The following is a 27,048-nucleotide window of genomic DNA, read 5'->3' on the forward strand; positions in this document are numbered from 1 at the left end:
CGGGGACAGTGAAGCGTTAAGGGAAGCAGGATGGCCTCCTTTGGGTGGCAGCCAGCCCGTAGTTGTTAGTGAGATAGGCTTGTGTTTGCATACATAAAACTTGACTCATAAGCTGTTGTCTGGCAATGGTTCCTGCATCAAAATCCCTTGTGAGGAGTTGGTAAATGTTGCTTGCCTGTTTGAAGGCTTACTTTGCATGAGGAGATTTTGTACTGCTGTAGCTTGCACGTTGGCTACCAGGTCTGCTGGAACCTGGGCTGGCAGGGCTGGCGGTGACCAGCTCTCTGCAGTGCTAGGGAATCGAAGGCTCTTCGTATCCTTCCGCTTCTTGTTCTTACTCACCTGTAACATTAAACTTCCAGGATTTGTCCTAATTTTAATGTAAAATCATTAGCTTCTGTGTTCTCATTAAATATCCCTAGAAACCTGTTCTTAATTTTAAGGTGTAAGTTTTATAGGAATGAAGTTCTGAGACTATTTGATGCTTTTGTAGAAGGAGAGACTTTTAAAACATCATGGGAGGAGGAATTTAAAAAAAATAATTAGTTATTGATTGCTGCTTGCTTTTTTACTATAGACTATTCAAGTTAATGTTTGGAAGTGTTTAATACTGTATTATTATTGTAGAAAGGATAATTACCAGGTAAGGGTGCTTTTCACCACAGAAAGACTGTCTACTGCATTTTATTGGCTTTCAGCATTTGCTAGCTACAACCTACAGAACTGCTGTAACAGCCTACTTTGAGAAGCAGCAGCAAATTTTTTTGTTTATTCAAAGTCCTCATTAAAAAAAAAAAAAGAAAAAAAAAAAGGCCTGAGTGCACTTTGTTAACAGCAATGGGTATGTCAGTTCCAGCTGTAATGTTGTTAGAGAACGAAGGCAATTTACAACGGGGTTACTTGAATATAAATTCCAGTTCTAACTTTTCCATCAAAGTTCTGCTTCTGAAGTGTGTATGGTTTCTAAGTGCATTTTATTAAGAGTGTTTTAGCTCATGTAACACTTGTTACAAGAAAAGCATTGAAAACTCACATTTCTGTAAAAAGTGTGATATTTAGGATTTAAGCCAAGGAAAAATGTTATGCAGTCCAACCAGACTATGGAGTATTAAATGAAAAGCTAGCAGAAGAAATAGAAGGAAGAGCAGTCAAGTCTTCAAACAGGAAAAAACAGTCGTCTTTTGGTTAAGAAGTAAAGTTGGAGAAATCTCAACATCTTCGCTAGCAAATGTAGTATTTCCGGACTCATTTCCACCAGACTCAGATCCTGCCAGATTTAGTAGTTATTTTCTGGAATAGAAAAATAAGTAATTTTTTTAGTTAGTGTAATATTACTTAAAATTCTTTTCGGGATAGTTGGATGTTTCTGCTAAATTAGCAATGTTAAGCTGTTGTAATTATTCTTCATCATTTAAATACTGTAGTGCTGAACAGGGAGTCTTGACTACTCTAGGGTTGCTACCTCTGTGTTACTGATCCTGGAAGGTGTAATTTTGTTGCTGGAAGGTAATCTTCCCAGATTTATAAGCTGTAACAACATGGATATACTAGCAGAAGAATGTTAAAACGCATATGATCCTGAAGTGCAGCAGAAATTAGTATGTCAGCTAATACCTTTTGCTTATGAAGGAAGAAACTAGTGAATACAGGCATGAGGCAACTTATTACTTCAGCGAGCTGTGGTGAGACATCTTGGTTCAAAGGGAAGAACAGCCTTTCTTTTAAATAAAGGGAAAGAGTGGGAACACCTAATGAACTGAAACAAATGTTTTTGGGGATTGAAGGTAAACTAGGCTCCCTCAGACACCTCAGTTGCTGCTGAAGTACTGCTATGTATTAGTGCAAGGCCTGTTAACATCAGGCAGCAATCTTCCTTCCACCTCGTTTGTTGATGTAGGAGACTGAACTGTATCATATCAGCTTTCCAGCATTGTGGGCGCACCATCATTTACTGCCACTCACGCTTAAGGGAGCTGTCAACACAAAGCCTGCCTGCCTGACTCAGCAGGCAGCTAACAGCCCAGGCAGCAAGGAGCTAGATTCAGCAAATATTTGGGCAGATATAATGATATCTGGGAAATTTAGACAGATTTCTCTCCTTTGACAGAGAATGTAATGTTTTCTTACTTTGAGAATGAGGCTCAAAAATACCAATAAAATCTCTGTCAAAAGAAGTGGTTGGAAGAAATGTCTCGATAAAGAAAGAAAGGTTTCTTGGGTTTTTTGTTTGTTTGTGTTTATTGGGTTTTTTTAAGGTGTCTGAGGGCCCTGTTGGCAGCGCAGGCTGTGCCAGATCTCCATCATTTGTTCAGACTGGATTCTGGCTATGACTTTTGGAAGTAATGGAATTACTGACAACTGTTGGTTTTGGGCCTCCGCAAAAGGAGAACATCTGGCAAGAGCTTTACTACATTTCAGATAGCTTATGGAGGGGGAAGCACTAGTTAGTCCAAAATGCATGCTGGAAAAAGTAATCCTTGATATTGCAGGCTAATGCTAACTTCCATCAGCTCAAATTCTTGACTGTATAGATGCAGGTAGAGATGCTTCTTGGAAGTTTTTAATAGTTTAAACCTTTTTTTTTTTTCCCATGCCTAAAATAATAGAAGAAAATACATTTGCTCTAGGCAACTTTTTTACTGAGGGAATAGGTGCTATCTTTCCCTTGAACAAACCAGCAGGGCACTTCATTGTGCTGCAGGGCAAATGGTGAAGCTTCTTTGCAAAAGCTTCTTTATTGAATGAAAATGAAGAAGTATGGAGGTTTTTTTCTTGATTTTTGGCAAAAGAGGAGAGGAGATAAGTGAGCCAGGTTGTAATAATTACCTAAGTCAACATTTGCTATATTTGTTCTATTGTTTTTTCACGTGTAACTTAGAGCTAGCCTACCACATCTCTGGCTTAGATGAACAGATGTGCAGTGCTTGCATTTATACATTAAGCATTCTTCCCTGTTTAAATACTGAACAGATAAACTTTGTTTTTAGAGTTAAAAGATGATGTTTAATGCTGACGTGTTCATGTGATAGACACTTTTCCCCAGCTGAATTGAAAGAGCCAGAATTCTCTTACAAAGAACTTATGTTCACACAACCCCTGATGTGTAACTTCTGCTTTGTTCAGTAATGAGAGTTCAATCCTGTGGGTGAGTCAGTTCAATGTGCTCTTTAGAACAAGTAATCGTAAGAAATCTTCTTTTTAAAAATATGTCTGCCTAGAGGTAAACCTGAAAACCTTTCAAACTTCTTTGTACTCTGCATGCTTTCTTTTATGAAAAACGTAAGATGTTAGTGTATTGTTGTTTTAATGTGTGATGCCATGGTGCTGTTAATAGGTAGACTTCAGATTTCAGTAGTGTAGGGTAGCGAAGAATCTGATGCAGAGATACCGTGTACCTTAGCAAAGTATAGGTTTTCTTCCACATGTTTTTAGGAAACGCTTGGTCTAGATCTTCTGAAGATCAGACTCAGACTTCCATGATCTTGACTGCACATCTGTAAATATCTTTGTTTCCAGTCATAGAAGTGTAAACGTGGAATTGCATTGGCATTTCCTTGGCTATACTGTATACTATACTTGCCATTTTACTTAAAGCTCAAAATCCTGGCTCACTAAGATGCAAGGTTTTTGTCTGATACTTCATTTCTCCTCTGGTTCACCTACATGAACACAGAAATTCAAAATATTTGTTTCTCACAAATGTATTTTTTCAGCTCTTTTTTTTTTTCTGCTCTTAAACTGCTTGGTATGTCAGAGGGTCTCTTTTTCCTTAAAAGGTTTGAGTGTTAGTTAATGCATTAATGATCTTCTAAATATCACCAAAGTACTTTTAATTTGTTGCAATTGGGTAATTTTAATTGTATGTGTATAAAGATGCATGACAGTTGTCAACACCATGAATGGATACTGACCTCAGGTTGATCTTGAAGTTTGTTTTCAAGAGGGTCAAAGTTTGCTGGACATGTTGTGATATAGTAAATGACTGAAAGCACTTTTTCTTAACATTTTTAGACACATTGTTAGAAAAGCTGTCACACTTGCAGTGTTTTCTTTGCTCATGAGAGTTAGCACCTCAGTTACCCACTGTGTAACTCAGATTGTATTGTGTGCTGGTGCCTGAATTGGCATTTTTCTGTACTGTTGTAATACAGTTGGTAACAGTAGCTGTTGACTGTGAGGCTATATTTTAATATTTTTGGCCTGGTGTGTGCAGTCTTGTGACACTGGCCTTGATTTGGTGTGTATATATAAATATATATGTATTTTAAAGTGTGTGGTTATATAAAGCTGTTGAGTCATAACTGAAGTAACCACAGGAAAATTTGCCAGTAGAATGGATTATTATGATAGCTAATATCACAGGGTTGAGACTTGCTTGTTAGAGCTGTTCAATCTGATACTTCATGGTTCAATACAGAGAGGAGAATAAGCAGCATGATGCAATTTAATAGCAGTTTAACTGTGTGTGTGTCTGCATGTGAATAAAAGCTCTGGGTTGTATCCCTGCTAAAGGCTTGGTCTCTAAGCTGGTTTGCTTTATTCACATTTGTAACCAGGGAGGTTTCAAAATATACTCTGTGTGCACGCACATGTAAATATTATTTATATACAGGATATAATCCATGAAGATTAGCATTTTAATTTTTCTTTTAGAATTTTAACCTTAAATTGGATGGAATAATAAAGCCTGTATTAATAAGGGGAATATTTTTTTTTTCAGGGGCAGAAAATAGCTTTACCGTGTAGTGCTCTGAGCACCTCTGTGGATTTGTAAGGAAATTCCCCCTTTTTTAAAAAAAAAAAAAAACAAACTAGTTTAAATGGTAATTTTTATAATTTTCATCGTTAGCTTATGCTTGAACTGTCTGAATAAACATACACAAATAATAAATGTATTGCATACAGCATATTACATAAGGTATTGTAAATATGCTCTCCTCTTTGAACTGTACCTGATGTACCTTTTCTGGCAAGATGGCAATGTGCAGTTTTCTGGTTTAGTACAGTTTGGGTGGGAAATGCCAGTTTGGGTGGGAAATGCCAGTTCCAATTTTATTTTGAGCACGTTGTATTGTATTTAAAGCGTCCAGGTCATGCTGGGTCACTTGGTGTGTTCAGTGACGTGATTTAGAGTCTAGGAAGCAGAGAATATGAGGAAAGAGAAGCAGGTAACTTCTGACATTTCTGTAATAGCACTGCTATTACAGGAATTAATAACCTAATGTTGGTGTTCTTAGGGAATGCATAGGCCTTATTACAAGAAATGAATAGGATTGTTTGTGAAATTAAGTTAAAAGTAGTAATTGCCTTTTTTTAATAGCAAATTATATTTAGATAATGAGTGGAAACAAATCTAAAACATACTTGATGGTTATACAGGAACTGTCTTACTGGTACTGACTTTTGGTGTTAATAGACACTGTTAAAACAAATTAAAGCTTTTCATCAATTTTCCTGAACCAGCATGATTTTTTTCCATTTTCCTCTGACTTTATAGAATGTATTTTTTATTAGAAAAAGTTCTTCAAGTGTACACCCTAAAGTTGTATTCTGACCTGAGAAAATACTGTTCTTAAAAATCATTTTCTGTATGAAAGTATAGATTTTAAACAGCTTTCCATAAAGAGAGAATTCAATTTGCTGATATGTTTTAGGTTACAACTAACTTTTAACACCTGTCAATACTAATTTTGGTCTCAGTTTTGGTTATTGCCCAGGCAAATCGTGTACTTGCTGTACATTCCTCCTATTTGAATAATTTTGTTCTACTGAAGTTTTAATTATGATTGCTTATTCTGGGGAAAGAAATTAACTTTGTATAGCATATCTTGTTGCCTATTCTTAAAATAATTTCCACAATAACTGGCATAGCAGGTGTTTATTCTTTGCTATGTCAGATAATTGTGTTCCAGGATTCTCCAGGATAAACAATGTTTCAAAAGTGCAAATTAATTTATTTACTACTATTAATAATCACTGTTGATATTTCAAACAGATCTTACCAACTGATCTTTGCACAGAAAAATATTCAGAGGGAAGCTAGTGTTTTATGGGCAATAATCGAGATAACCAATGCCTCCTCAGGGTGGCTTCAATCCCTGCAGCGCTTCGTTGCGCTTTTAAATGTCTGCTATTAGAGGTTGGTTCCTCAACTCTCATGGTTATAAACCTGACTGGGCAGGTGGGGAAGGATGTTGAAACTAACAGTTAAGCCCAGGAGAAATCTCTCTTTTAGACCACACGATGGATTAAGTGTTCAATCTGCGACTCTGTGGCTCAGTACAGGGAGGAGAGTGAGCAGCATAATGCAATTTAATAAAATTATCTCGGGAAGTTTCCTGAAGGAATTGTGGAGTCCAGAGTTTGTACCAGACAGCTCGGGCTCAAGATAGTGTTTCTGTGACACATCCATAGGACTTCCATTAATCTTCTCTGGAGCAAAAGGTACAAAAAGGGATACTGCTCTGCTACTCCCACTAGTGCCTCTAATAAGCAATTCTGTTACTGGAGAGGAACTTTCCTTTTTGATCCGGAGGGATGGGAGGGGGGAACTTTGTATCCATATGCTGTAAGGCAATTGCTACATTCTCCAAGAAACAGTATGGATTGAGATTTAAAGTTTCTCAGGAGATTGGGGGTTTTTTTTCCCACGCTTGAAGTACTTCCCCATGCCTTTCCTTTGGGGGCATGGGGTGGGTGGAGAGAAAGCCCTCTATTTATATAGTTTGACATGAAAGTGGTTTGTCTTTTACCTAATTATAATGTTGCATCTGAATTTATCCCAATGGCACTTAGGTGGTTAGACTGTTGATAGGTTGCCTGGGTTTCATTTCTCTTCTCAATTTGATTAATGCCCTTAGCTTTGTATATTTTAAGCCCACCACATGACACCTATTGTCAAAGCTGCTTTTGGTTTTGAGTGTTCCCCCGCCTCCACTGCCCCGGTAATAAACGTGTGGAACTATATCTTGTCTTTACTTTTTTATCTGACTTGCAAATTTCAGGTACTTTGTTAGAAGATAAATGATTTTATTATGTTATTAAAAATATTAAGTCTACTATAAAATGAAAAATACTTTCTATTTGGAACCAACAAGAAGAGACTGAGAACTAGTCTTAACCTATTGAAATGTAAAATTTTTTAATTGAGAGAGTATTTCTCCATCAAATAATATTTCTGTTTGCATCCCCTTACTAGAAAGTCTAGACCTAACGTATAATTGTAGGTAATAACTTGCATCATACTTCACAATAGACCTTTGCAATATAGGGTAAAATGGTAGATTGATTTGTTTGGGTGTCTAAGATGCAAAATACAATCAGCACTGTTATGGTTTGTGCTCTAGGTTTTTTTGCAATTGATTTCAGTTGTTGGATCTTATCTGAAGGAATATCATTACTCTGAAACAAAATTGGATAAAGAAGCTATAAAAGGTAGAAACTCATACCTTGAGTACCTAGTATAACAATCTATAATGTTATTTTTTTTGTCAGATCATTTATTTGATCAACATCATAGCAGATGGTAACCCTATAAAGTATATTATCTTGTTTACACGAACATTAGAGCCTGTGTCTCTTGAAATAAGTTTTAAATATGGACATCTTTGTCTTATACCAGCGAGAACAACAACTTTCATTTCAGTTTGATTGTAAGATCCAATTTTTTTATTAGATGAATGTTTGGACCTGTTTCTTCAGAATGAATACATATGTTGAAGTAATAAGGCAACAGGTTTCTTCAGCTTTTCTTCTAGAAGAGCTTGAACTGCTCGCAGCACTGTCTTAAAAGTGACATTAAGCAAAGCCTTTTTAGAATTCAATGCATAAAGCCAGAAAGCATCCTCGTGACTGCTTGGCCCGATCTTCCCGAGGTGAGGAACACTCAGCCTTTCCTGCAGCCTGGCCGGGGTCCCGGATTTGGGCTGTGCTCTGTCTGCGCGGCTGGCCGAGGGCGGGGGTGATATCCTGCTGGTCCTCCCTGGGACAGCAGTAGTGAGTGTGGCAGAGGTGCTGCGTGAGCCAGAAGCAGCCACAGGCTGCCAGCTGAATCCGCTCAAACAAAGGTCAAACTTACTGAATTACTCTGTAGGTAAACTACAGCGTATCTGCTATAGAAGTAGCCGATTTTGATTGAGAACTATGAAATCTACTCATGAATCGTTTCAATTACTTTCCATCCTCAATGCCTACTAAAAAAAGGAAGTGGGGGTAGAACCTTGTTATACTACTATCTGCCTGACTGTGTGTATCTGTGTTATTAGACCTTTATAACACGCAGTTGTTGAATTTCCCCCTTTTTTGCATTGCCTAAACAGATTGAGATACTGCAGCCTTTCCCTGCGCAGCATGTTTTTCAGTGCTCTGCTAACTGTCACAGCTTTCCTGTGCCCTCTAACATCCATGATGAATTAGTGGATACTGGAATTGAACACTGCGTTTCTTTGTGGAAGGGGTTATATGAAGGTGATGATCCCTCTGGTTCCCCCATTCTGTTTTGCGTTTCCCAGGAAAACGCTTGAACCCTTTTGATGACACTTTTTCTTTAAGACTTTATTGAATTTATTACCATAGATGACTCCTGGGTTCTTTCTTACTGTGTGTTCCCCACTTCAGGCTTTCCTCCCATCTGGAAGGTGTATCTTAAGCTCCTGGCTCATTCATATAGAACTACCTTTGGCTGTATTGAAGTATGTGTTGTTTGTTTGTGCCCAGTCTGCTAGAGTTTGTCTGGGTCTTTGTCTTTTGCAGCATTTGGTTGTTTTTCATCTGTCATTGGTGGAAAAAACATTAGTGTACAAACCAGAACAGATTCCTTGAGCACCATCGTAGACACGTATCTAATTTCCTGGTTGAGCATTGTTGGCTAGCCGGTTCTCTGCTCGTTTGGCATGTGCTATGTTGATGGGGACTGAGGGCAGCAGGGGTGTTGTGCCAAGTCAAATCCAGATGTCAAGCAGCAGTAAGTCAGAGTGCCGGGGTTCTGTATGCAGTGTATTAAATTCTTCCTCACAGCCTTCAAGGAGTTTCTCAAGTGTGAATGCATGTGCCTCGTGTGCAAATTCTGATTAAAGGGTAGGTCTAGATGCAAGCCTGTTTTGGGCTTGTAAGAAAAGAAAAACTGCTGCATGAAAAGGAGGAAAAAGACACCTGGCCGAAAAAAGGAAGTGTGCTGATACTCCTGACTACTCTAGCTAACCATACTGGGCTTTTTTTAGACAAAAGAATTCTGGGAACTATTTAGAAATTAGCTTTCCTCCCCTTCTTAAACTGTTACATTTTTTTTAGAGTGGTTTCTTTAAACAATTTATTTGCATAATTCAAATGGTAGAATTAAAATATGAGATTTTTTAGCTATACATATGCTGACTTAGCAGAACCTTAACATAAGTCCTTATGTCCGTCTGACTCAGATTTTTAAATGAGTAGCATGTTTTACTGATTAGGGGTCATGCATCTAAACACTCTATGCATAACCATTATCTCCTGACATATTTCCTAAATGGGTTGATATAATGTACTGTGTCTTAGGCTTTCGCAAAGACTTTGTCTTGCAGTAAGATATTGTTCTTTTCTCCTCCCCCCCCCCCAAAGAGAGAGGCTTTCCGAAGATATCTCCCCCCCCCCCCCCCCCATATGTGTCTCTCTAAAGCAATGGAAGACTTGTTATGATAATCACTGGATTACTAGCGCTGTTGTTTCTGGCAGAAAAGAGTCAGTTGTGCCAAAAGATTACTTTTGCCTTTGTCAGTGCCAGCCACGACTTTTTACTCAGCTCCTGGACCAGTTACAATGAAACAACAACAATGCTGTCAGCTGCAAAATGCAGCAAACTTCCACAAACTGCTGGCTCAATATAGTGGTGGTTTTGGGTTTTTAAAGAGTGTTCTCCAGCCTTGAGGATTTTTCCTGCAGTATACAAAAGGTGTCTATAGTTTTTACCTGGGTGATTGTACAGTACTTTCAGTTTAACATGCCTTCTGCAGGCTGTCTTTATCAAAACAGTGTTTTGTAGCTTCATAAAACACATTTCTTAAGGAAATAATGATTAGAATACTATTACTCTATATGTAGTTATTTACAGTATTTCCTTGCATTTTATTTTGTAGTGTGGCCAGTCTGAGATATATGCATGAAAATTTTATAGTTGCAATATAAAGTTAGGTTTTAGGGATGATTGCATGGAGTAACTTGCACTCTCCTCTTATTTATAAATTGTGACACTTAGTTCTTATTTATAAATTGTGACATTATAAAGCTTCATAAATAGTTTATACCATACATCACATACAGAATTTATGCTCTATATCAAAACTCTTTATGAGAGAAGTTTGGGTGACAGGGAACTATTGAGTTGTGTTTTGTAGGCCAAAGTGCATGGAAGTCCTCAATTTAGGATGGAAGTGTTCCACCTGTTTAAAAAAAAATAAAAATCTTGTGATATAGATAATCAGGAACTTAATTACTAGAATAGTAACCTTATCCTATATGAATGAGTTGGCTATAGGAATTCAGGTACTTTTGAAATTAGTTGTTTTGGAATGTGGTTTAAAGATGGTTTCGCCAATTAACTTTGAATAGAAAGTAATTGAAGAATGTGGTGGCAACAGTATTTCTAATTGTCAGCTGGATAATACATGGGATATATATTCTGATACTGAGTTTAAAGATCTCCCTATTTTTTCCTTCCTCTTTCTCTTTTGAGCTGTAACCTGGATTTGCATAAAGGGAACTGATTCTAAAAGAACCGTTACAGAGTTAAAAAAGATTGCTGTTTTAGTAGGGCAGACACCATGAGTCTCTGTGGGTTTTTTTAAAGCCATTGAAATATAACCAGTCTGTCTTGCCTTTTTCCCCCCTTATGCTAAAATATCTTGCATGTCATGTAAAGACCAAGTAGGGGAAATAATTTTGCACACTTTACAATACTTAAGCAAGACGTGAGAGCAAAGAGTAAATAACAAGTATATGTTTCACAGTATGTGCTGCAATATTCAGTGCTTAAGATGCAGGATAAGTCAGGCTGTGCAAAAAGCCAGGCTAACATCATTGTGCTTGTTTTGTTACTCATGCTAATTTCTTATGGATTGGGTAGGGCAGACACTGCAGATTGGCAAATCGTCTTAACTTTTTATGCTTCTGTTTTCAGCAGCTGCAGGTGTCCAAATGAGTAGGTTGCTTTGTAGCCAGCTTCATTAACAAGGAAACTGTTCATCTTAAGTTTTGTTTTTAGAAATACTGCTTTAAGTATACGGAAGTGGATGAATTTGCTTTAAGTGTATGGAAGCAGATGAATTTGGTTTCAGGTTGCATCAGAGAACATTATGCTTTTGCTATCTTTTCTTATAGGTCTGTATTTTTCTTTTTATTGCTAGGTATGGATGAGCGAACAGGTGCCACATCCTGGGGAACAAGCAGTCAGCCAAGTCCTTCATATGAATCTTCAAGGGTAAGGTTCCCACATAATAATTCATAATGAAAGCTTATGGGAATGTACAATGAAAATCAGCAGATGATTTGGCAATGTTTTTGAAGGGTAAGCTCCTTTAAATACACAGATTAGCATCTTTTAGAGACTTTAATCACTTTGATATGCTGCAATAGTGATTCAGATTTCTAAGGCTGAAAAATACATAGGTTAAGAATTTATGAAAATAAACCATACATAACTGTATACTTGAATGATGAGCATGAGTTTTATTTACCTTATGGTCAGAAAACGAAAATAGAAGTCACGTTACTTATTCAGGAGCAGATTTATTGGCAAAGTGTAGGGAATGCTTGCCTCTCCATTAACGTTAGCCAGCTATAGTATGTGCTGTGTCATGATGCTGGAGAGAGGCTTCTCTTTTTAAATACCTTCCTCCTGTTCCAGTTACAGCTTCATCCATCCTGCTTATTGAGCTAAAGGTTTTTGATAGTCTCTAATATCCTAAAATAACGTTGCCTTTTTAAAATCCAACTCAATGGTCAAAAGAAAGCTTTCCCCTTAGTAAATCACATTCCCTTTCATCTACTCAATTTTATTTTTGTGAATATCTACTCCCTAAAAAGCCAATGAGCTAACTACCTAATGAATTAATTACTAGAAATACACAGCATAACTAATGGGCCTAGGTTAAATAATCTGTTCTGATTTCAGTACCCTTGAGCCAGAGAGCTGTGTTAGCTCTTGCACCTTTGCAGCTTTCTCTTGCTGTGGAATGAAGTGGGTAGACTGCAAGGTCTTGTCCAGCTCACTGGATATTAAAACCTCTGTCTGACTTTGGAAGAGAGCATTAGAAAGATTTATCATGAAGTCCTAATTTTTCCATTGATCTTTGGTAAATAAATTATAATAAAAAGGCAGAAGAACTTTATGGGTTGCAGAAGTATTTCTGTGCAACATAGAAATTAGACAATCTTTTAAAACATCCTGAGTAATTTGAGGCATGAAGCCCAGCCTTTAGATGCCTTTTCTACATTTGAAATGGAGTCTTGTTACGCAGCTTTAAGTAACTCATATTCTTATTGTAAATGTTTGGTATTTTGACATTCATTTATGATGTTGCTGATCAATTTTAATCAATCATGAGTTAAGCTGACCTAACTGGAATTTGAACTTGTTATTCATCGTCTGCATAGCTGTATTAATCACTTTTTTTTTTCTTAGTGTTAGAGGATCAGCCAGCTAACATTCCAATAATGTAAAGTCAGGGTGTCTGGTGTGTTGGTCTTAAATTTTTTTTTTTTGGTTTGTTGTTTGGGTTTGTGTTTTGTGTGTGGGGTTTTTGTGTTGTTGTGTTTTTTTGTTTTTTTTTCTTTTTCCTCCTATAACTGAAGATCATGACTAGGAAATTTAAACATTGGTCAAGAATCAAACCTTCCACAAATTAGACCATTATACCCTAAAGTTGGTAATAAAGGCAGATGTTAGTGAAGGCAGAAGTTAGAATCATAGGAAGAGGTTGGTGCTATTTGGGTGTATCATTAAGAAAAGCAAATGAAAATGTAGGTTTGTCTTGAGCCCTATGGAAGGCTTCAGGAAAAAGAGAGATAATAAATTCTTATACATGTCAGGTGTCCCTCTCCCCTCAGCAATTGTAACTTGGACTTAAAATTGTTTACATTAAAAAAAAAAAAAAAAGGGCAAGACAGACAGGAAAAAAAGACATTTATCCTCCCAGCAAACAATTCCTGCTGAATCATAATTTATGTTAGGACAGTTTCAGCTAAAGCCAGTTGGACTCTAGCCAAACTGAATATATTGTTAAGAGTTAATGGAATCTATCCCCATAATGTTACTGAAGTATTTCTTCCTCTGCTGGCTAAGTGCAGAGGATTTTTCTTTTACATGCTAGTAATTTGAGATGATACTGAGAGTTCATTCTGAAGCACCAATTATTTACAGCAATAATTTACCAATTATTTACAGATGGGGTTTTTTGTTTTGTTTTTGTTGGGTTTTTTTTAAAGAAATTATGTTCATTTTTGTTTAAACTGGAGCATACTGTTTTAACAGGTTTTTCTTAATTCAAGCTAAATACGTGATAAAGTATGTTTAATTTTAGAGAATTAGCAGTTAATGCCGTCTGATTTTTTTGGAAAGTTAGAGACTTTGAAAATACTCACATATAGATTTATTTATTTTATTTATTAGTATGGCTTTGTGTGCATCAGTATAAAATTTAGAACAGAAGACCGAATATTTGCATACAAACTTTCTTGATTTATAGGCTAAAAATGAAGCAATCATGTTCCTCTTCCCTCTGTCTCCCAAAACAATGTTTTGTATGTTTTGCATTCTCTTTTTTTTTTTTTTAAATTTGTTCCTGTAGTGTTGAGGTGGTAAAGTTTTCTTCACTTCAATAGGGGATTTTTTTTTTTGTCTAAAGGCAGCAGAAGTCATGGGGGGGGGGGGGGGGGGGGGGGGAAACCAATAGCCCTAAATTCTAGTGAAAGATTATTCTAAGTTGAATATTTTTACAATTGTCTTCCTATACTAACTTTCTTTTTGGAAAACCTGCTAAATTATATCAATTTAAGAACAATTCTCATGTTAGCACAGCATGTGACATTAGACTGCCTGTAAGATTTTTCCATGGGGTCAGCTTAGTAGCTGTGAGCTGTTGGCTTCACAGTCCTGAAGCATCGGTGCAGTAGCAGTTCCTGACAGGATCACTGACCAGGTAGTGGATGCTGGTAGGTTTCGATTTTCCTGAGAGCCTGCTGTTGTTGGGGTGTCTTAGGAGGTGTCAACCTCTGGTGCTAGGCTTTGAAAGATAACAAAACATGTGCATCTCCTTGGTTTTATGTAGTATATCATCTTCATGCGCTGAGGAATAAGGAAGGCCTTTCCCATAGGGTTGGGGTAGATATTATGCAGAATTGATGTGAAGTGGCTGTCCAAAGGAATTCATAGGGTTTGGCTGATGAATATAGATCTTTGCCCAGGCCTTCAATACACCTAAAAATTTGATAGTGGGAGGAGAAAAAAACCAAATTTCTCTAGAGGCCCTGCATGAAGCCATGAAGAATGGTTGTCTGGGATGTAATTTAAATGACAACAGTTTTCTTCTAAAGAAAACTGAATTCCTTTTACAGGAAAACTCCATTCCTGTGTTTTCCCCAAAAAAGTGATGAACACTAGAAATATATGCTGTCTGTATATAGAATTGGTAATGGTTAAGAAGCACAAATTAATTCATCCCATGGCCATGATGTTCTGCAAAAAAGTAGAACAAAGGAAGTTCTCTTCTGCATTGAAATCACTGAAAAACCACTAGACTTCATTTACCAGTCTAAATCAAGTTTGCATGCATAAATTTTGGCTAAGACGTATGGTCCTTATTTTTTGGTTTTCTTTCAACTAATGAGACAAATTAAACTACTGGTTCAGAATTTTGAATAAAGATAGGTTCTGACTACTACTTCATATGCTGCCAGATCAGATGACTCTGAGGAAGAGCTAAAATGAGTGTGTGGGTCTGTATCGTAAGACTATAGATCAGAGTTTCTCAGGAGGCAGGGCAAATGATACACTTAGCCTTTTACATTCCTAGGTTATTCCTTGTGGTGATTAACATACAGAGTTTAAATAAGTTATAATTGTCTTACATGTTCATCTTTAACTTCAAAATCTAGTGCTTTTTCCCATAATTTCAATATGGAATGTTATTTGTGTCCTAATTGTTCTTACTACTTGCCTGTTTACAGGAGAATGGCAGTCTTCATGGAAAAAGCTCAGAACTCTCCACAGACATAGAAAAGTTGAAACCTCAAGAGGTACCACTTATTTTTTTTTATCTTGTGTGTGATTTTTTTTAATTATTTTTTTTTTAAATCTGCATGCAGCCTGCTACCAGAGTTTTCTTTTAAAGGTCACAAAACAGTGACCAAATTATTTAAGAATTTAAATTGTTGGTCCAGTATTGGCTGGAATTTCCAAAGGTACATAAAGATAAGCAATTTTCAGTTAAATAGAATTGGAATTTGGTGATAGTTAAGTGCGTACTTGTTAAAGGCTAATTAAATAAGATGGTGGAAGACTGGCTAAAGGAGATCTTCCTTTCCCAACTCCTGCTGAAGATCTGTTCAGGTTAGTATAGGTGGTCTGATTGTGTCCAGCAATGATGCTTAAGGAAAGAGTGTAAGTATAAGGCAAATATCTTGCCACCTTTACTGTCGTACTCTCCCAGCAAAGCCCAGCACTTAGGGGTTTAGGAGATTTTCTGGACAGAGCCGAGCTTTTGGACATTGTTCTTATAGCTATTGTGGACTTGTTCTCTGTGAGTTGTGAATTTTTCTGACTTTGATTACAGTTTTGGCAATAATGACAAGTGTTTTGTGGCAAAAATATTGATGTTTTTGTCTTAAGTGTGCTGACCAGTGATTTCCACCATGTTCCCGTGTTCTGAATAGTAACAATTGGTTGTTACTGATGTACTTCATAATTTTCTTTTTTCCACAAAGATCTTTATTTTATATGCCACTTGTATGTCTCTTCTCAATGAAACTGAAGAATTGTAATCTATTGGTCTCTGCTTGTATAGTAACTTCTCCTAACCTGTGGTTAGTTCTTGGTGCCATTCCCTGAATCTTTCTGCTTCTTCTGTATAACTTAGAGTTAGGGTGATTACAGCTGCATGCACTAGTCAAGATGAGGGTATACCATCAATTTCTGCATGACATAATGATACTGTCATGCTCTGTTCCTTTCCTACTCATTACTAAGTCTTGCATTTTTTTGACTGTCACTGAGCTCTGCAGTGATACTGTTTCAAAAACTGTGTAGAAAAAAAGAGATGTTTTTTCTTACATTGTACAGTAGTTACCACATTGTTATGACATTGAGTTATTTTTTTAACGTTTCCTTTGTATTTATTTACCCCAAATTTTATCTGCTGTTTTATTGCCAATTTCATGGAGAACCTGCTTTGCAACTCTGTGCTAACATTTAGTTAGGATTATTTTAAAATGTTTTTTGTTATCGGTGAACTTTACTATGTCTTTGTTCACCCACTCTTTTTGATTTATTCATGGAATTGTTGAAGAATGTTGGTCTGAGTACAGTTTTTTGGGGAAGTGGGGAAAACACATTGGTAACTTTTCACTGTGAAAACTGGACTTATATTCCTGTGCTTGGGGCGGGGTGTTTGTTTATGTATTTTAATCTTTTGCTCAGTAATTAATTCACAAAAGCTCCTTCTCTCACATCCCATAGCAGTTTAGTTTATTTTAAGAGTCTCTGGTAATACCTTATTAAAAGCGAAAATATTCTTATTTCAGTAGTGTTTTGAGCTAACATGGAAGGCTGACAATCACTGCAGGCTTGAGAAAACCTTATATATGAGCCTTGTTTTTTCATTACATAATAATGTTAAATAGTGTTCTAACACTGAAAGAGCAGTGGGTATTTGTATTAGAATTGGCTGTGACAATATTAAATTTGTGAAAAGGTACAAATTGAGACATCAGTGACTTCTGTGTGCAAAATCTCTTTTGTATAGGCCAAATGTTTTGTTAGAAAAATGAATCATTTGAAAATATATCTATTGCGGGAGGGGGGGAGAGAAAAAATTAGGAAAGCTTTATTTTTTAGAGGAATAACTCAGGAATGGTAATTAGAAAGCCAGTGGAATTCTCTGAAGTGCTGATGGTCTCCCTTGTTCATGAATGATTATACTGAAGTCCATATAGAATACTGTGTCAAAATTTTCCATCTCTTGTGGTGCTTGTTTTTCTTCCAACTCTCCAATCTTCCTTTTACTTCTATATGTGCAACAGTGGTGGTTTTTCAGTGAATATCTTCTGATTAATGTATGCAAGTTGAGTGATATAGAGCTAGAGATATTTTTGCATGTGTTCATAATCCCTTGCATTAGAAGGGTAACTGGCTCTTAGTGTATGTTGCAGAGGACTGTAAAGCTGCTTTTTGAAAGCCTTGGTGTACTGAGCTCTTCGAAGCAAATTCTGAGGTACTTGAACCAAGTAGCATGTTTGCTGCACAATAATATATTACCCTATAGCACTTGAAAGTTTTGTCTTCCTGTTGTGAGATGCTTCTGAACTTTTTAGCTTTCCCACTTTATTTGGGAGTTGTAATTTATACTCATAATGTAGCAACAAATTGGTATAATCACTTTTTTGGGATAAGCATTGTCTTTTAATGAAACATTTTTCTACCGTAGTTTTTATTGTGGTGTGGCTAATGGTTGCTTTTATTTCATGAAGAATAATGCTCTGTGAGGTTTTCTTTCATTGTTTTGATTTTGTTGTAACATGTCTTTGCAATAAAAGGAGCAAGTTAGTTTTTAATCTGTTTAGATTGCTGTCTCCAAATCAAGCAAATCTAAAATTATTTTTCATGAGACATCTCCTTGTTGGATAGCGCTTTTATATATATACATATAATAATTTTAACTGTTAAAAATTTAGTATAAATTAGCTGAGGTATTTTTCTTCCAAAATCTGAACTGTGGGTGTTTTAAGTATCTTCCAGCATGTTTATAGCACTAAAAGTTGTGAGTGTACATTTTGACCTGATTTAACATGGAATCTAGCTTCAGTACTGAGTATGCAGTTTATCCTCCTTTTCATTTACGTAACTCTGCTATATATCTACTTGAAGCCAGAGTTGAACTGATCAAGATACCGCTGCTAGATTTAGATGGTTTTGTAGCATCAGTGAACAGGTTGTCAACAGGTTATGCCCTCTATTGTATGTAAGATACTCAGACATGAATTGGAACCTGAAATACTATATACCCAAACTATTCTTTTCCCCCGCCTACCATCAGTAGTACTTTTAATTTGCGAAGAAGTCAAAAAAATAGTAATGAGATAGCAGGTTTTGAAATAGTATTTTATACCTCTTAATCTCAGGTACATAACAAGAAAGGAAGCTGTTAAATAGCAAAACAAGACAAGAGGGACACAGAAATACAGTAAGTGTTATCAAGTCTGTTGTATTTGTGTCCTTTTTGTCCTTTTTTTTTTGTTTTGTTTTTTATGCGGGGGAGGGAAGTTGTTTGGTGGTTCTTCTGCTGGTTATTTGCTTTTCCTGATGTATTCTATAAGTAAGTGGATGATTCAGTGTGAAATCAAAGCCAAAATCAAATATCCCATATTCAGTGCACAGGACACTTTAGTAAATGCAGCTTACTTTGTAATTTGATTTGTGAGCAGCACTTTTCAAAGCAAGTTCTGATATTTACATTCTGAATGCTTTAGTTAGGTTTTGAAGTATTGTCTTTAAGCATTTATTGTTAGTATGTTGGCTATACTTGTATTATTTTATTTCCTGGTTTATAGCTTAGATAAGAGCTAGAAAAATCTGGTTTCAGTCATATGAGCTATATTGGAAAAGGGTGGGGGTTTTGGTGTTTTGTTGTTGTTTGGTTTTATTGCAGCTACCTATCATATTGAAATTAGCATTGGAATCTGTTTAGTTTCCACAAATTAGTTTTCCATGTGGCCAGGGAATTGTCCCATTATATATCATGTTGATATTTTTCTCACAAGAGTTGAGAGAGGTGTAATTGGCCATTGAGTTTAGCTGTTTAAAACCAGATTCATCATTCACTAACTTAACTTCCTGGAAATTGATTTAGAACTGGAAAAAATGATTTCAAAATACATTCCTTGTTTCAAGTGTTATGTCCCCCTTCCCCTTCCAAAGCTCTACCAGGTTAAAAATAAATAAAAAACCTGTGGTTTCAGTTGTTCTCATATTGCATTCCTGCACACATAGTTTTAATCTATTTCAACTTGATGTGTGGAAATAAGATAATGAATATTTTTAGAGCTCTGTTACAAAGCACGTAACTTATGGTGACACTTGGAGGGTACTTGTGAAAGCTCTCTTGACTTTTCCCAGTAATACCTGACATTTGGGGTAGTGATATCTGCTTTTTCCCCCCCTGTGTAGCAGGTGACCAAGTAACATATAAAGCTACGTTTCTGTCTTTAGGATATTGTAGTGGAAGGTTAAAACTTGCTGATAGTGAAAAGGAATCAGAATTAAAACTAGAAAGTGTACAACTCAGTGTTTCTGGTGCAGTTGGGTGATCTCCATCAGCTAACTGTATTCATTCCTCTGTTTATTATTTTTATACAAGTTTCTTGCACAATAAAGCGAGATGGGGTTGAAGTACTGCCTGTTCTCAACAGGCTGGGAGATGGCATGCATGGAGTGTGCCTGGGAGAGGAGTTTGTTTCCTGGCACATCAGACGGGTCTTCAGCTTGGTCTCGTAACTTTTGGATTGTAGCAGGCAACTGATAGTAATATGGATGAAATGGTCTAAGGAGTGTGCGGAGTCTCCCATCATTGTCCGTCTGCTCCCTTCTGTCCATGTTGCCCCCCCTCTCCATTTTTCCTTGTTTAGAAAGTTAAGGTAATTTTCTGTTTGACCTGTGACAGATCTATGTGTTGTCCTTACAGAGGATGTTGGTACTGTTACACCAGAGAAAAGCAGGTTGCTGGATGCATTTATTATTGGTTGTGTTAGAAAATATTTGGTTATTTAAGAAGCTGCTTTTCATTTTAGTTTTTGATCATAATGCCAGTTGGTTGGATTTTTTTTTTGGTTGCATAGGAAGTTTATACATTGTTGATTAATTATGTTCAGCCACAAACTGACTTATCTGATAATTCCCCATTTCCTTACAGAAAAGTCTCTGTGCACATCTCTCTGGTCCATAGAATTACAAAATATGGTCAAGTATAGTTGCAACATCTGAGCTAAGAGTCTACGTATAAATAACCTGAAAGTAAGTTTTCAGACAAATGGTAGACTGAATTCTTAAAATACAGCCGTGTGGATCTCTGTGCTTCTTTAGTACTTTTTGTCAGAAGTATACTTGGGAACGTATACATCTTGCTGTCTTGCGGTGTCTTTCCCTGTTCTTCTCAGGTGAATATTTTGTAAAATCATTTTGGTCACTGTTTGGAAACAACATTGTTCCCAATTAATAGTTTGCTGCAAGACTGTAGTGATTTAAATGGAGTTGTACCATGACCCATGACAATGTGTTTCTTGGTGTTCAGTTAAGATAAATTAATATAGTGCAGGTGATCCTCAAGGCAAAAAGGAAGAGTACTCTTCTCTGGATTTATTTTTAGCTTACCTTCATTTTTGCAAGGTTCTTCCTGATCTGTGTGTTCAATAGACCTAGCCAGGTTTTGGCTCTGTAGTCTTTCCTCTAGCAGCCATTGACAAATACGTAGATTCAATGACTGAAAATACTCTTTCCAAAACAAAATGGTTGTTTATTTCTAGAAGCATACATGATCACATAATCTATAATCTTTTAAATTAGCTAGGACACCTTGGTACGGCTCTTGCCCAGACCTTCTTGTCTCATCTTCTGTCAGTGACTCACCACAGTGTTCCCAGGTGTAGTCAGTCTCTCTGGGTCTGTCCGTCTGTCTCTCACTGCCTCTGCATCTTGCTTTCTCTCCCCACTTCCCCCCCTTGTGTTTTTTCTGTCTTGTTTGTCTTCAGAACTCTCAGACTAGTTTGGAGAGGCAGATAATCCAAAATAAAGTGGATTTTAGCTGTAGATTCACTGTCGTTCATTTACACATTAGTCATTTAGATGACTGTTGCCTGATTCATATGATCATAGCCAAATTTAGCTTGTAAGGGACCTCAGTATTCCTGAGTTTCAAACAATTAATATTTGTTAGTTAATGTCAGCCAAACTATAATACTCAAGGAATCGGAAGCAGCATTCATTAAATTTAGTCTTTTGGTCTGTAGCCACGTCAAACTGAAGTCAACCATTCATTTTAGTGGAATTTTAATATCTTAAGTTTAAAGGTGATAATTGAACTATGTATGCAAATACCCACTTATTGATCTGTCTGCTTGGTTATGAGCCACAACTGGGTCTGATTTTGGTCTATTCCCAGGGACTTGTGTAGGAGAGGGCTTGGGGATAAGGGAGGAGAAACAAAGGAAAAAAAAGCCTGTTTTTTCTAGTTTAGTGGACTTGAGCAAATAAAATGCTGTGGAGTAGTTAACCTTACAGGAAGAAGTTATTCCATGAAGTCAATAAATGCGTGGGAAAATCATGTGCCACGAAGTTACAGTGTCTCCTTCATTTTTCAAATTTTACCCTGAAGTGGAAATAGGATGTTGTGATTATTTAAAAACAAAACAAAAAACCCCACAACTTGAGTTGGGGTCAGGAGTACAGTTTTGCTTATGCACGGACAAATCCTGCTGTGACTTCAGAAAATAATTACTAAGGGACAATAGTTTTATGTTTTTGAAGTGGAGGCAAAAGGGAGAGGATGAATCATACGGAAACCCTGGAACGAGTGCAATGAACAGTGGAACAGGGAGGCCTTTTGGCTTGTTCTTAGGTGAGTTCTGTGATTGACTTAAACCAAAATGTCAGAACTTTAATAGTCATTGAAAGACATTGAGTTTTAGGAGGTTAATTACCATTGTATTTTGTAAAATGGAGCACAGACTCATCGTGTCACGCCTTCCCTTATGGTTTGGTAGGATAAACATGCCTAGTAAGGAGTGTGTTCTTTCTGGTTTTCTTCCATTTCCTCTTCTGGGTCTTCTAGAATAATACATTCTGTAAGATAATTTTCAGGTGTCTTGTATACAACTATTTATGATTTTGTAAATAGTCTCAGATTTTTAAGTGGTTTGGCTGTGTTAGCATACCAGCATGGAAAATCCTCCTGATACAGGTAAAGTCTAAATCACTTGGACACTTGGGGCATCTTACCCAGAAGAGGTGGGAATGAAGACTGTTGCAACTGTTGATTTTTTTTAAATTGATGGACTTAATTTATTGGTTGATTAGAGAACATCACTCTAATCCAATGGAATACCTGAAAAATTAATAAAATGTTAGAGCATTCAATATTGAGAGTGCCTTTGCTACTCGGTTAAATTGCAGTGCTAATTAGTAGTAGTCTTTGAGCTGCATTTCATGAGGCGTATTATTAGTGAACAATACTTGTTGCTTTTATTTGCAGACATATCTGACTTTGTCTTTCTGATCACAAACACACAGTGAGACTGAAATCCAGGGAGAGGGCTGTTGCAAAATGAATGGTGACAACATTACAAAATGCTGTAAAGGAACAGTTAGCCTCCATTAGACTTTGTTGGGGCTATAATAATACAGAAAGAAAAGTTTTGTCTTCCTTTGGGAAGGTTAAAGCTTGCTTTTGTAGTAGCTATCTAAGTGGTTGGAACAAACAAGATGGTTTTGAGTTTACAGCTATGGCATCTAATCATACGCAAAACCAGTCTTCTTTCTGTAAACAGAAAAATGCCCTGAGCTATCTGCAGCCCCTTCAGAATAGGGTGCTCAGAACAGAAAATAAATTTGTCCAGTAACTCCTATTTTGCAGGCTTTTTGCCAGTTATTTGCTAAATACTCAAACTGTGCACTCTGCATGCTAATCCATTGGTACGTTTGCTGGGGAGCAAAGGTGGCAGAAATGGGTATGTGTACTTAGCATGGATTGTCTCCTTCCAGCCTTTCTATGTCAAACTTGCCTTGTAGGTAACAGTAGGTAGCAATCCTCCAAAGGGCCTTGGAAGCCCACCTGTGGTCCAAAGAATGACATCACCAGCCTGTTCCAGTAGTGTCAGGTCAGAGTATAAATCATTGAATAGTTCTTCGCAAGAGGGAGAAGAGCTTTTGGCATAACTAATTAGCTCCTGTTTCTGCTTGGAGCCTGTATCAATCTAGCTATGATCAAGTGAGTCCCCTTTCAGAGAGCAGTCTTCAAAATTGCTGTGAACTGAAATTTCCTTCCTTTCTCAGAAAGAAAGAATGAAATTTGGCAGTATATGTTATTGAGTCTTCTTTAACACATAGATTTGAAAAGGGGCTCTGATAGAAATGTATATATCTATTCCCCCCCCCCCCCCGTTGCTTTTGCCATGAGGGATGAGTTCAGATGCCAGCTGATGTTGTTTTCTCTTTGTTACTCAGTCACATGGGTGGGATGTACCTTTCAATAAACCACTATCCTTTATTGGTGTTGCAGACAGACTTTTTAAGGCTCTCCACTGCATTCTTCTTTAAGCAGTAAACATATGTTGTCAATTTGCACTATCATATTTGTTAAATACATTTTTTTAGGCCTTGATTGTATGACTAGAAGCTTCCAGTAGCTTCTCAGAAGTTTTCATCTATGATTGATTACAGCTCTTCCCAGCAGAACTTTATGCTGTTTATTATGTAACTTAACAATACAGATGTAAAAGCAAGGAGTGGTATCAGGAATGCAATTTTATTTGAAGTACAGTTTAAATGTGAAGAATGCTCTGAAATAACTCTGTGTAATTTAAATCATTGTCCTTGGAGCTCTTCTGATTTTGCTTAATTTGCTTTTGTGAAGTGCAAAAGAAGTTTGTTCAATCAAAACTGCATGTGTTTGTGGTTATTTTGTATTCATTTAGTGTGGGTGAGTTATATGTGGGAATCAGCCCAGGGTTTCTAATCCCAAACAAAACTCTGCTGCTTGAGCTAATAATCCATAACTCATTACTAAGACTCCAAATAACTGCTGTCAAGGATGGTGGCCAAGTTAAGACCTCTATGTAGGTCCACTGTAGATGAAGACTGAGAGAGGTTACACTTTGCACAAGTGTAAATTCTGTAATGAAAGACATAGAATGAAATGCCTGACAATTCATTTTAGTTAGGAATTGAATTCAAGTACAGAAAAAACAATTCTATTTAAAGTGCTTGCATATGCCTTAGTACATTTTCCCCCATATAGTTAGTAAATGTTCTGTTTTCTATGCCTTTAGTGTTGTGAAGGACTTCTTGGAGCATTTTTCAGATAGATAAAGAAGTTGATTTGTCTAGTGGTGTAGAAATATAACTTTGATGCTGTGGTAATTGGATGCAAGTGCATTCTGGGAAACTGAGAGGGTATATGAAAAGAACATGATGTAAAGGATTATTTGAAGGAATTCTGATGGTGGAAGGGAGAACATTCCTTTCTGTGTAAATTACTCACCCAGTTCTCCAGTTTCTCTATTTTGGGGGGGAATATGCAATATTAACTTGGGGAGGAGCGTTATTAATCCTGTGCATTAGGTAGATTGTGTTCCATAATATGTAACTGTGTATGAAATGAGTCTTATTCTGTTACATTTTCAGTAGTTTTATTATCTACTTTGTAAATAAAGATCTCTTGAAGATTTCAGTTTCTGGGCCTCGTCTAGGCACCACTTTCTGAGTGTATGAGATATGGATTCTCTTTTATCACTGATAGTGTCCTTCCTAGTTTCTTTAAAAAATAAAATATAGTTGAAGTATTGTCTTAAGGAAAAAGGTTTTTAAAAAACCACAATAACGAGTACAAGCAGAAAGCCAAATGGGAAGCTACCTACTTAAGAGCTTTATTTTTTTGGTCCTCTATTTGCAAATTTTGTTTCTTTATTCAGCATATTTAATTTCTTTTTTGTTTCATTTCAGCATAAAAATAAACCACATGTGGTGACCTTAGCTAGGAGCCACGCCATTTCCTCGGCAGCTGCTACTACACGCTGCTTGTCTGACAGACGGGGCTAGGTCATGGTTACCAGAGGACACCCTTGTGGTCATAACCAAGTTGTAAATGTCACTAAGATTGTTTCTGAATGCCTATCACATGTGTATCGCCGATTCTGAAGTAGATAAAGTCAGCCAAAGATTCATTTGGGAGCTGGGACTCCCAGAAGATTACTTTTAAAGCCGAATAGCAGCAAGAGTTGTGACATGCATCCATAAGCAGTGGTAGTGATTTGACAGTTATTTAGCCCTCAGTTACTAGCCCTTTGGTAGAACTGACAGCACGCCTGCAAAGATAGTGAGGCCTGTTTCAGCCCCATTAATGTTGTCTTGAATGTGAGCCTGCGGTCTGAAAAAATGATAAATGTTCAGTGATTGATGATTTTATAGTCCCAGGGCACTTGGGATGGTTTCTGGTCGCTGTGAACAATTTTCCCCTCCTCCCTTAATTAGGTCCAAGCTTTAGGTTTCTCTCTACCAGACGTAGAGAAGTGAGTAAGTGGGAATTGTAAGATAAGGTTTACAAAACGTTTTTCAAAACTTTGTCTACAAAGGAGGTACAATTTTGAGTGCGAGGGCTGTTGTGTTTTGGTGCAGAATAAGTGAATCAGTGCATGTCTGATCAGTCTGAATGGCAAATACCATATTCGTACCTTTATATGGAAAAGATGGAAGCATTTTGAAATGTAAAAAAGAGAACTTTTAAGTAATTGGGTTAATTAAATAATATGTGCATCCTAGGGCTTCTGTGTTTTCTGTCTCTCTACCTTTGGTGCAAGCTTTCAATAAGACAGTGTTTCCTGACTGCGCAAGGGTCACTCCAGGCCTGCTAAGTTGGCTATACTAATGCTAGAAAAGTGCAAAACAGTATTTCATTTTGAATGCTTGTTTGCAAATCGTGTGACAAAGTTGTTTGTTTAATCACTATTTGGAAGTAAACCTTTTGTCAGTGAGTTATGCTGTTTAGTAATGTGATAGTGTCAAAATGCCTATTAATCTGTAACATTAATAGCAGGCTGCAAGGGGAAATGGAATTTCTTCTTCTCATTTGCACTAACATTTTTTCCTAATGTCAGTGACTCTTCCTGACCTTTTTACTGTTCTGTTTTATTAATACAAACAGAAACCTTAGCAGGGGGGGAAATCAGTTGTGAGTTCTTCAGACTAATTTTACTCTCTCAGTGGTTAGCGACTTTAACACTAAGAGGATTCAAATATCAAAATATCTCAGTATTATTCAATTATTAGAAATATTGTCCATGAGGACACAGCTTATTAGAAATTATGTGCTTTCTTTTTGATGGAGGAGAAATAAAAGAGGGGGAGAAAGTAAAGTGTGGGCAGGGAGTAATTTCTGTGAGATAGACCCGAAAGCCAACTTTTGTGATTAATGACCAATTGTGACTCTGCACATTTAATTAGGAAAGTGTCATTACACTCAATTAGCAGGGCTGCCAAATAATCTGTTTAATACTCTGGTCTTTTTTTCTCTAGGGTTTTGCAGACAGTCCTCATTACAGTGATCACTTGAATGACAGCCGATTAGGGCCCCATGAAGGATTGTCCCCGACACCTTTCATGAACTCAAATCTGATGGGTAAGTAGGTAATTCTTTACGAGTATCCCCTCAAAGCCTCTTTGGACAGAAAGAGACATTTTTCATTCCCTTGTCTAGGCCTGATGTGTCAAGCATCTGGAAGTTGCTCTGTTTCTCACAGCAACACTGACTTTCCTAGTGAAATCTTTTTATGTTGGGCAAATTCTTCATAAAGGCCATTGTCCAGGACTTTTTAGAAGAAGGAACCACCTAGATTTTCTCAAGTTGATCTAGAAAGCTGATATATTTTGATTTGATTTTTACATTTCTCTTGTAAATTCTAAATTATTTTAAAGCTGAATTTTCCCTAACTTTTGCTGAGAAGACATTTATAGCAATTTTTAATTTGTGCACTTTAAAAAAAAAAAAAAAAATTATAACACTATTGATTCCTGAACTACCTACCAATTTACTTTAAGCTTTT

General features: G+C 36.8%; 1 protein-coding gene across 9 annotated transcripts in view; it reads left to right on the forward strand.

Moving 5' to 3' along the window:
- Nucleotides 1–27,048, forward strand: part of TCF12 (transcription factor 12) — a 175,572-nt gene that overhangs the window by 36,866 nt on the left and 111,658 nt on the right. For all 9 annotated transcript variants that reach the window (XM_072871703.1, XM_072871701.1, XM_072871698.1 and 6 more), the window contains exons 4-6: nucleotides 11,376–11,449; nucleotides 15,196–15,264; nucleotides 26,522–26,624. In XM_072871703.1, the coding sequence (XP_072727804.1) occupies nucleotides 11,376–11,449; nucleotides 15,196–15,264; nucleotides 26,522–26,624 (246 nt within the window). The remainder of the gene's footprint in view (nucleotides 1–11,375; nucleotides 11,450–15,195; nucleotides 15,265–26,521; nucleotides 26,625–27,048) is intronic.

The sequence above is a fragment of the Ciconia boyciana genome, chromosome 8 (genome assembly GCF_034638445.1).
Source record: "Ciconia boyciana chromosome 8, ASM3463844v1, whole genome shotgun sequence".
NCBI classification, from domain to species: Eukaryota; Metazoa; Chordata; class Aves; order Ciconiiformes; family Ciconiidae; genus Ciconia; species Ciconia boyciana.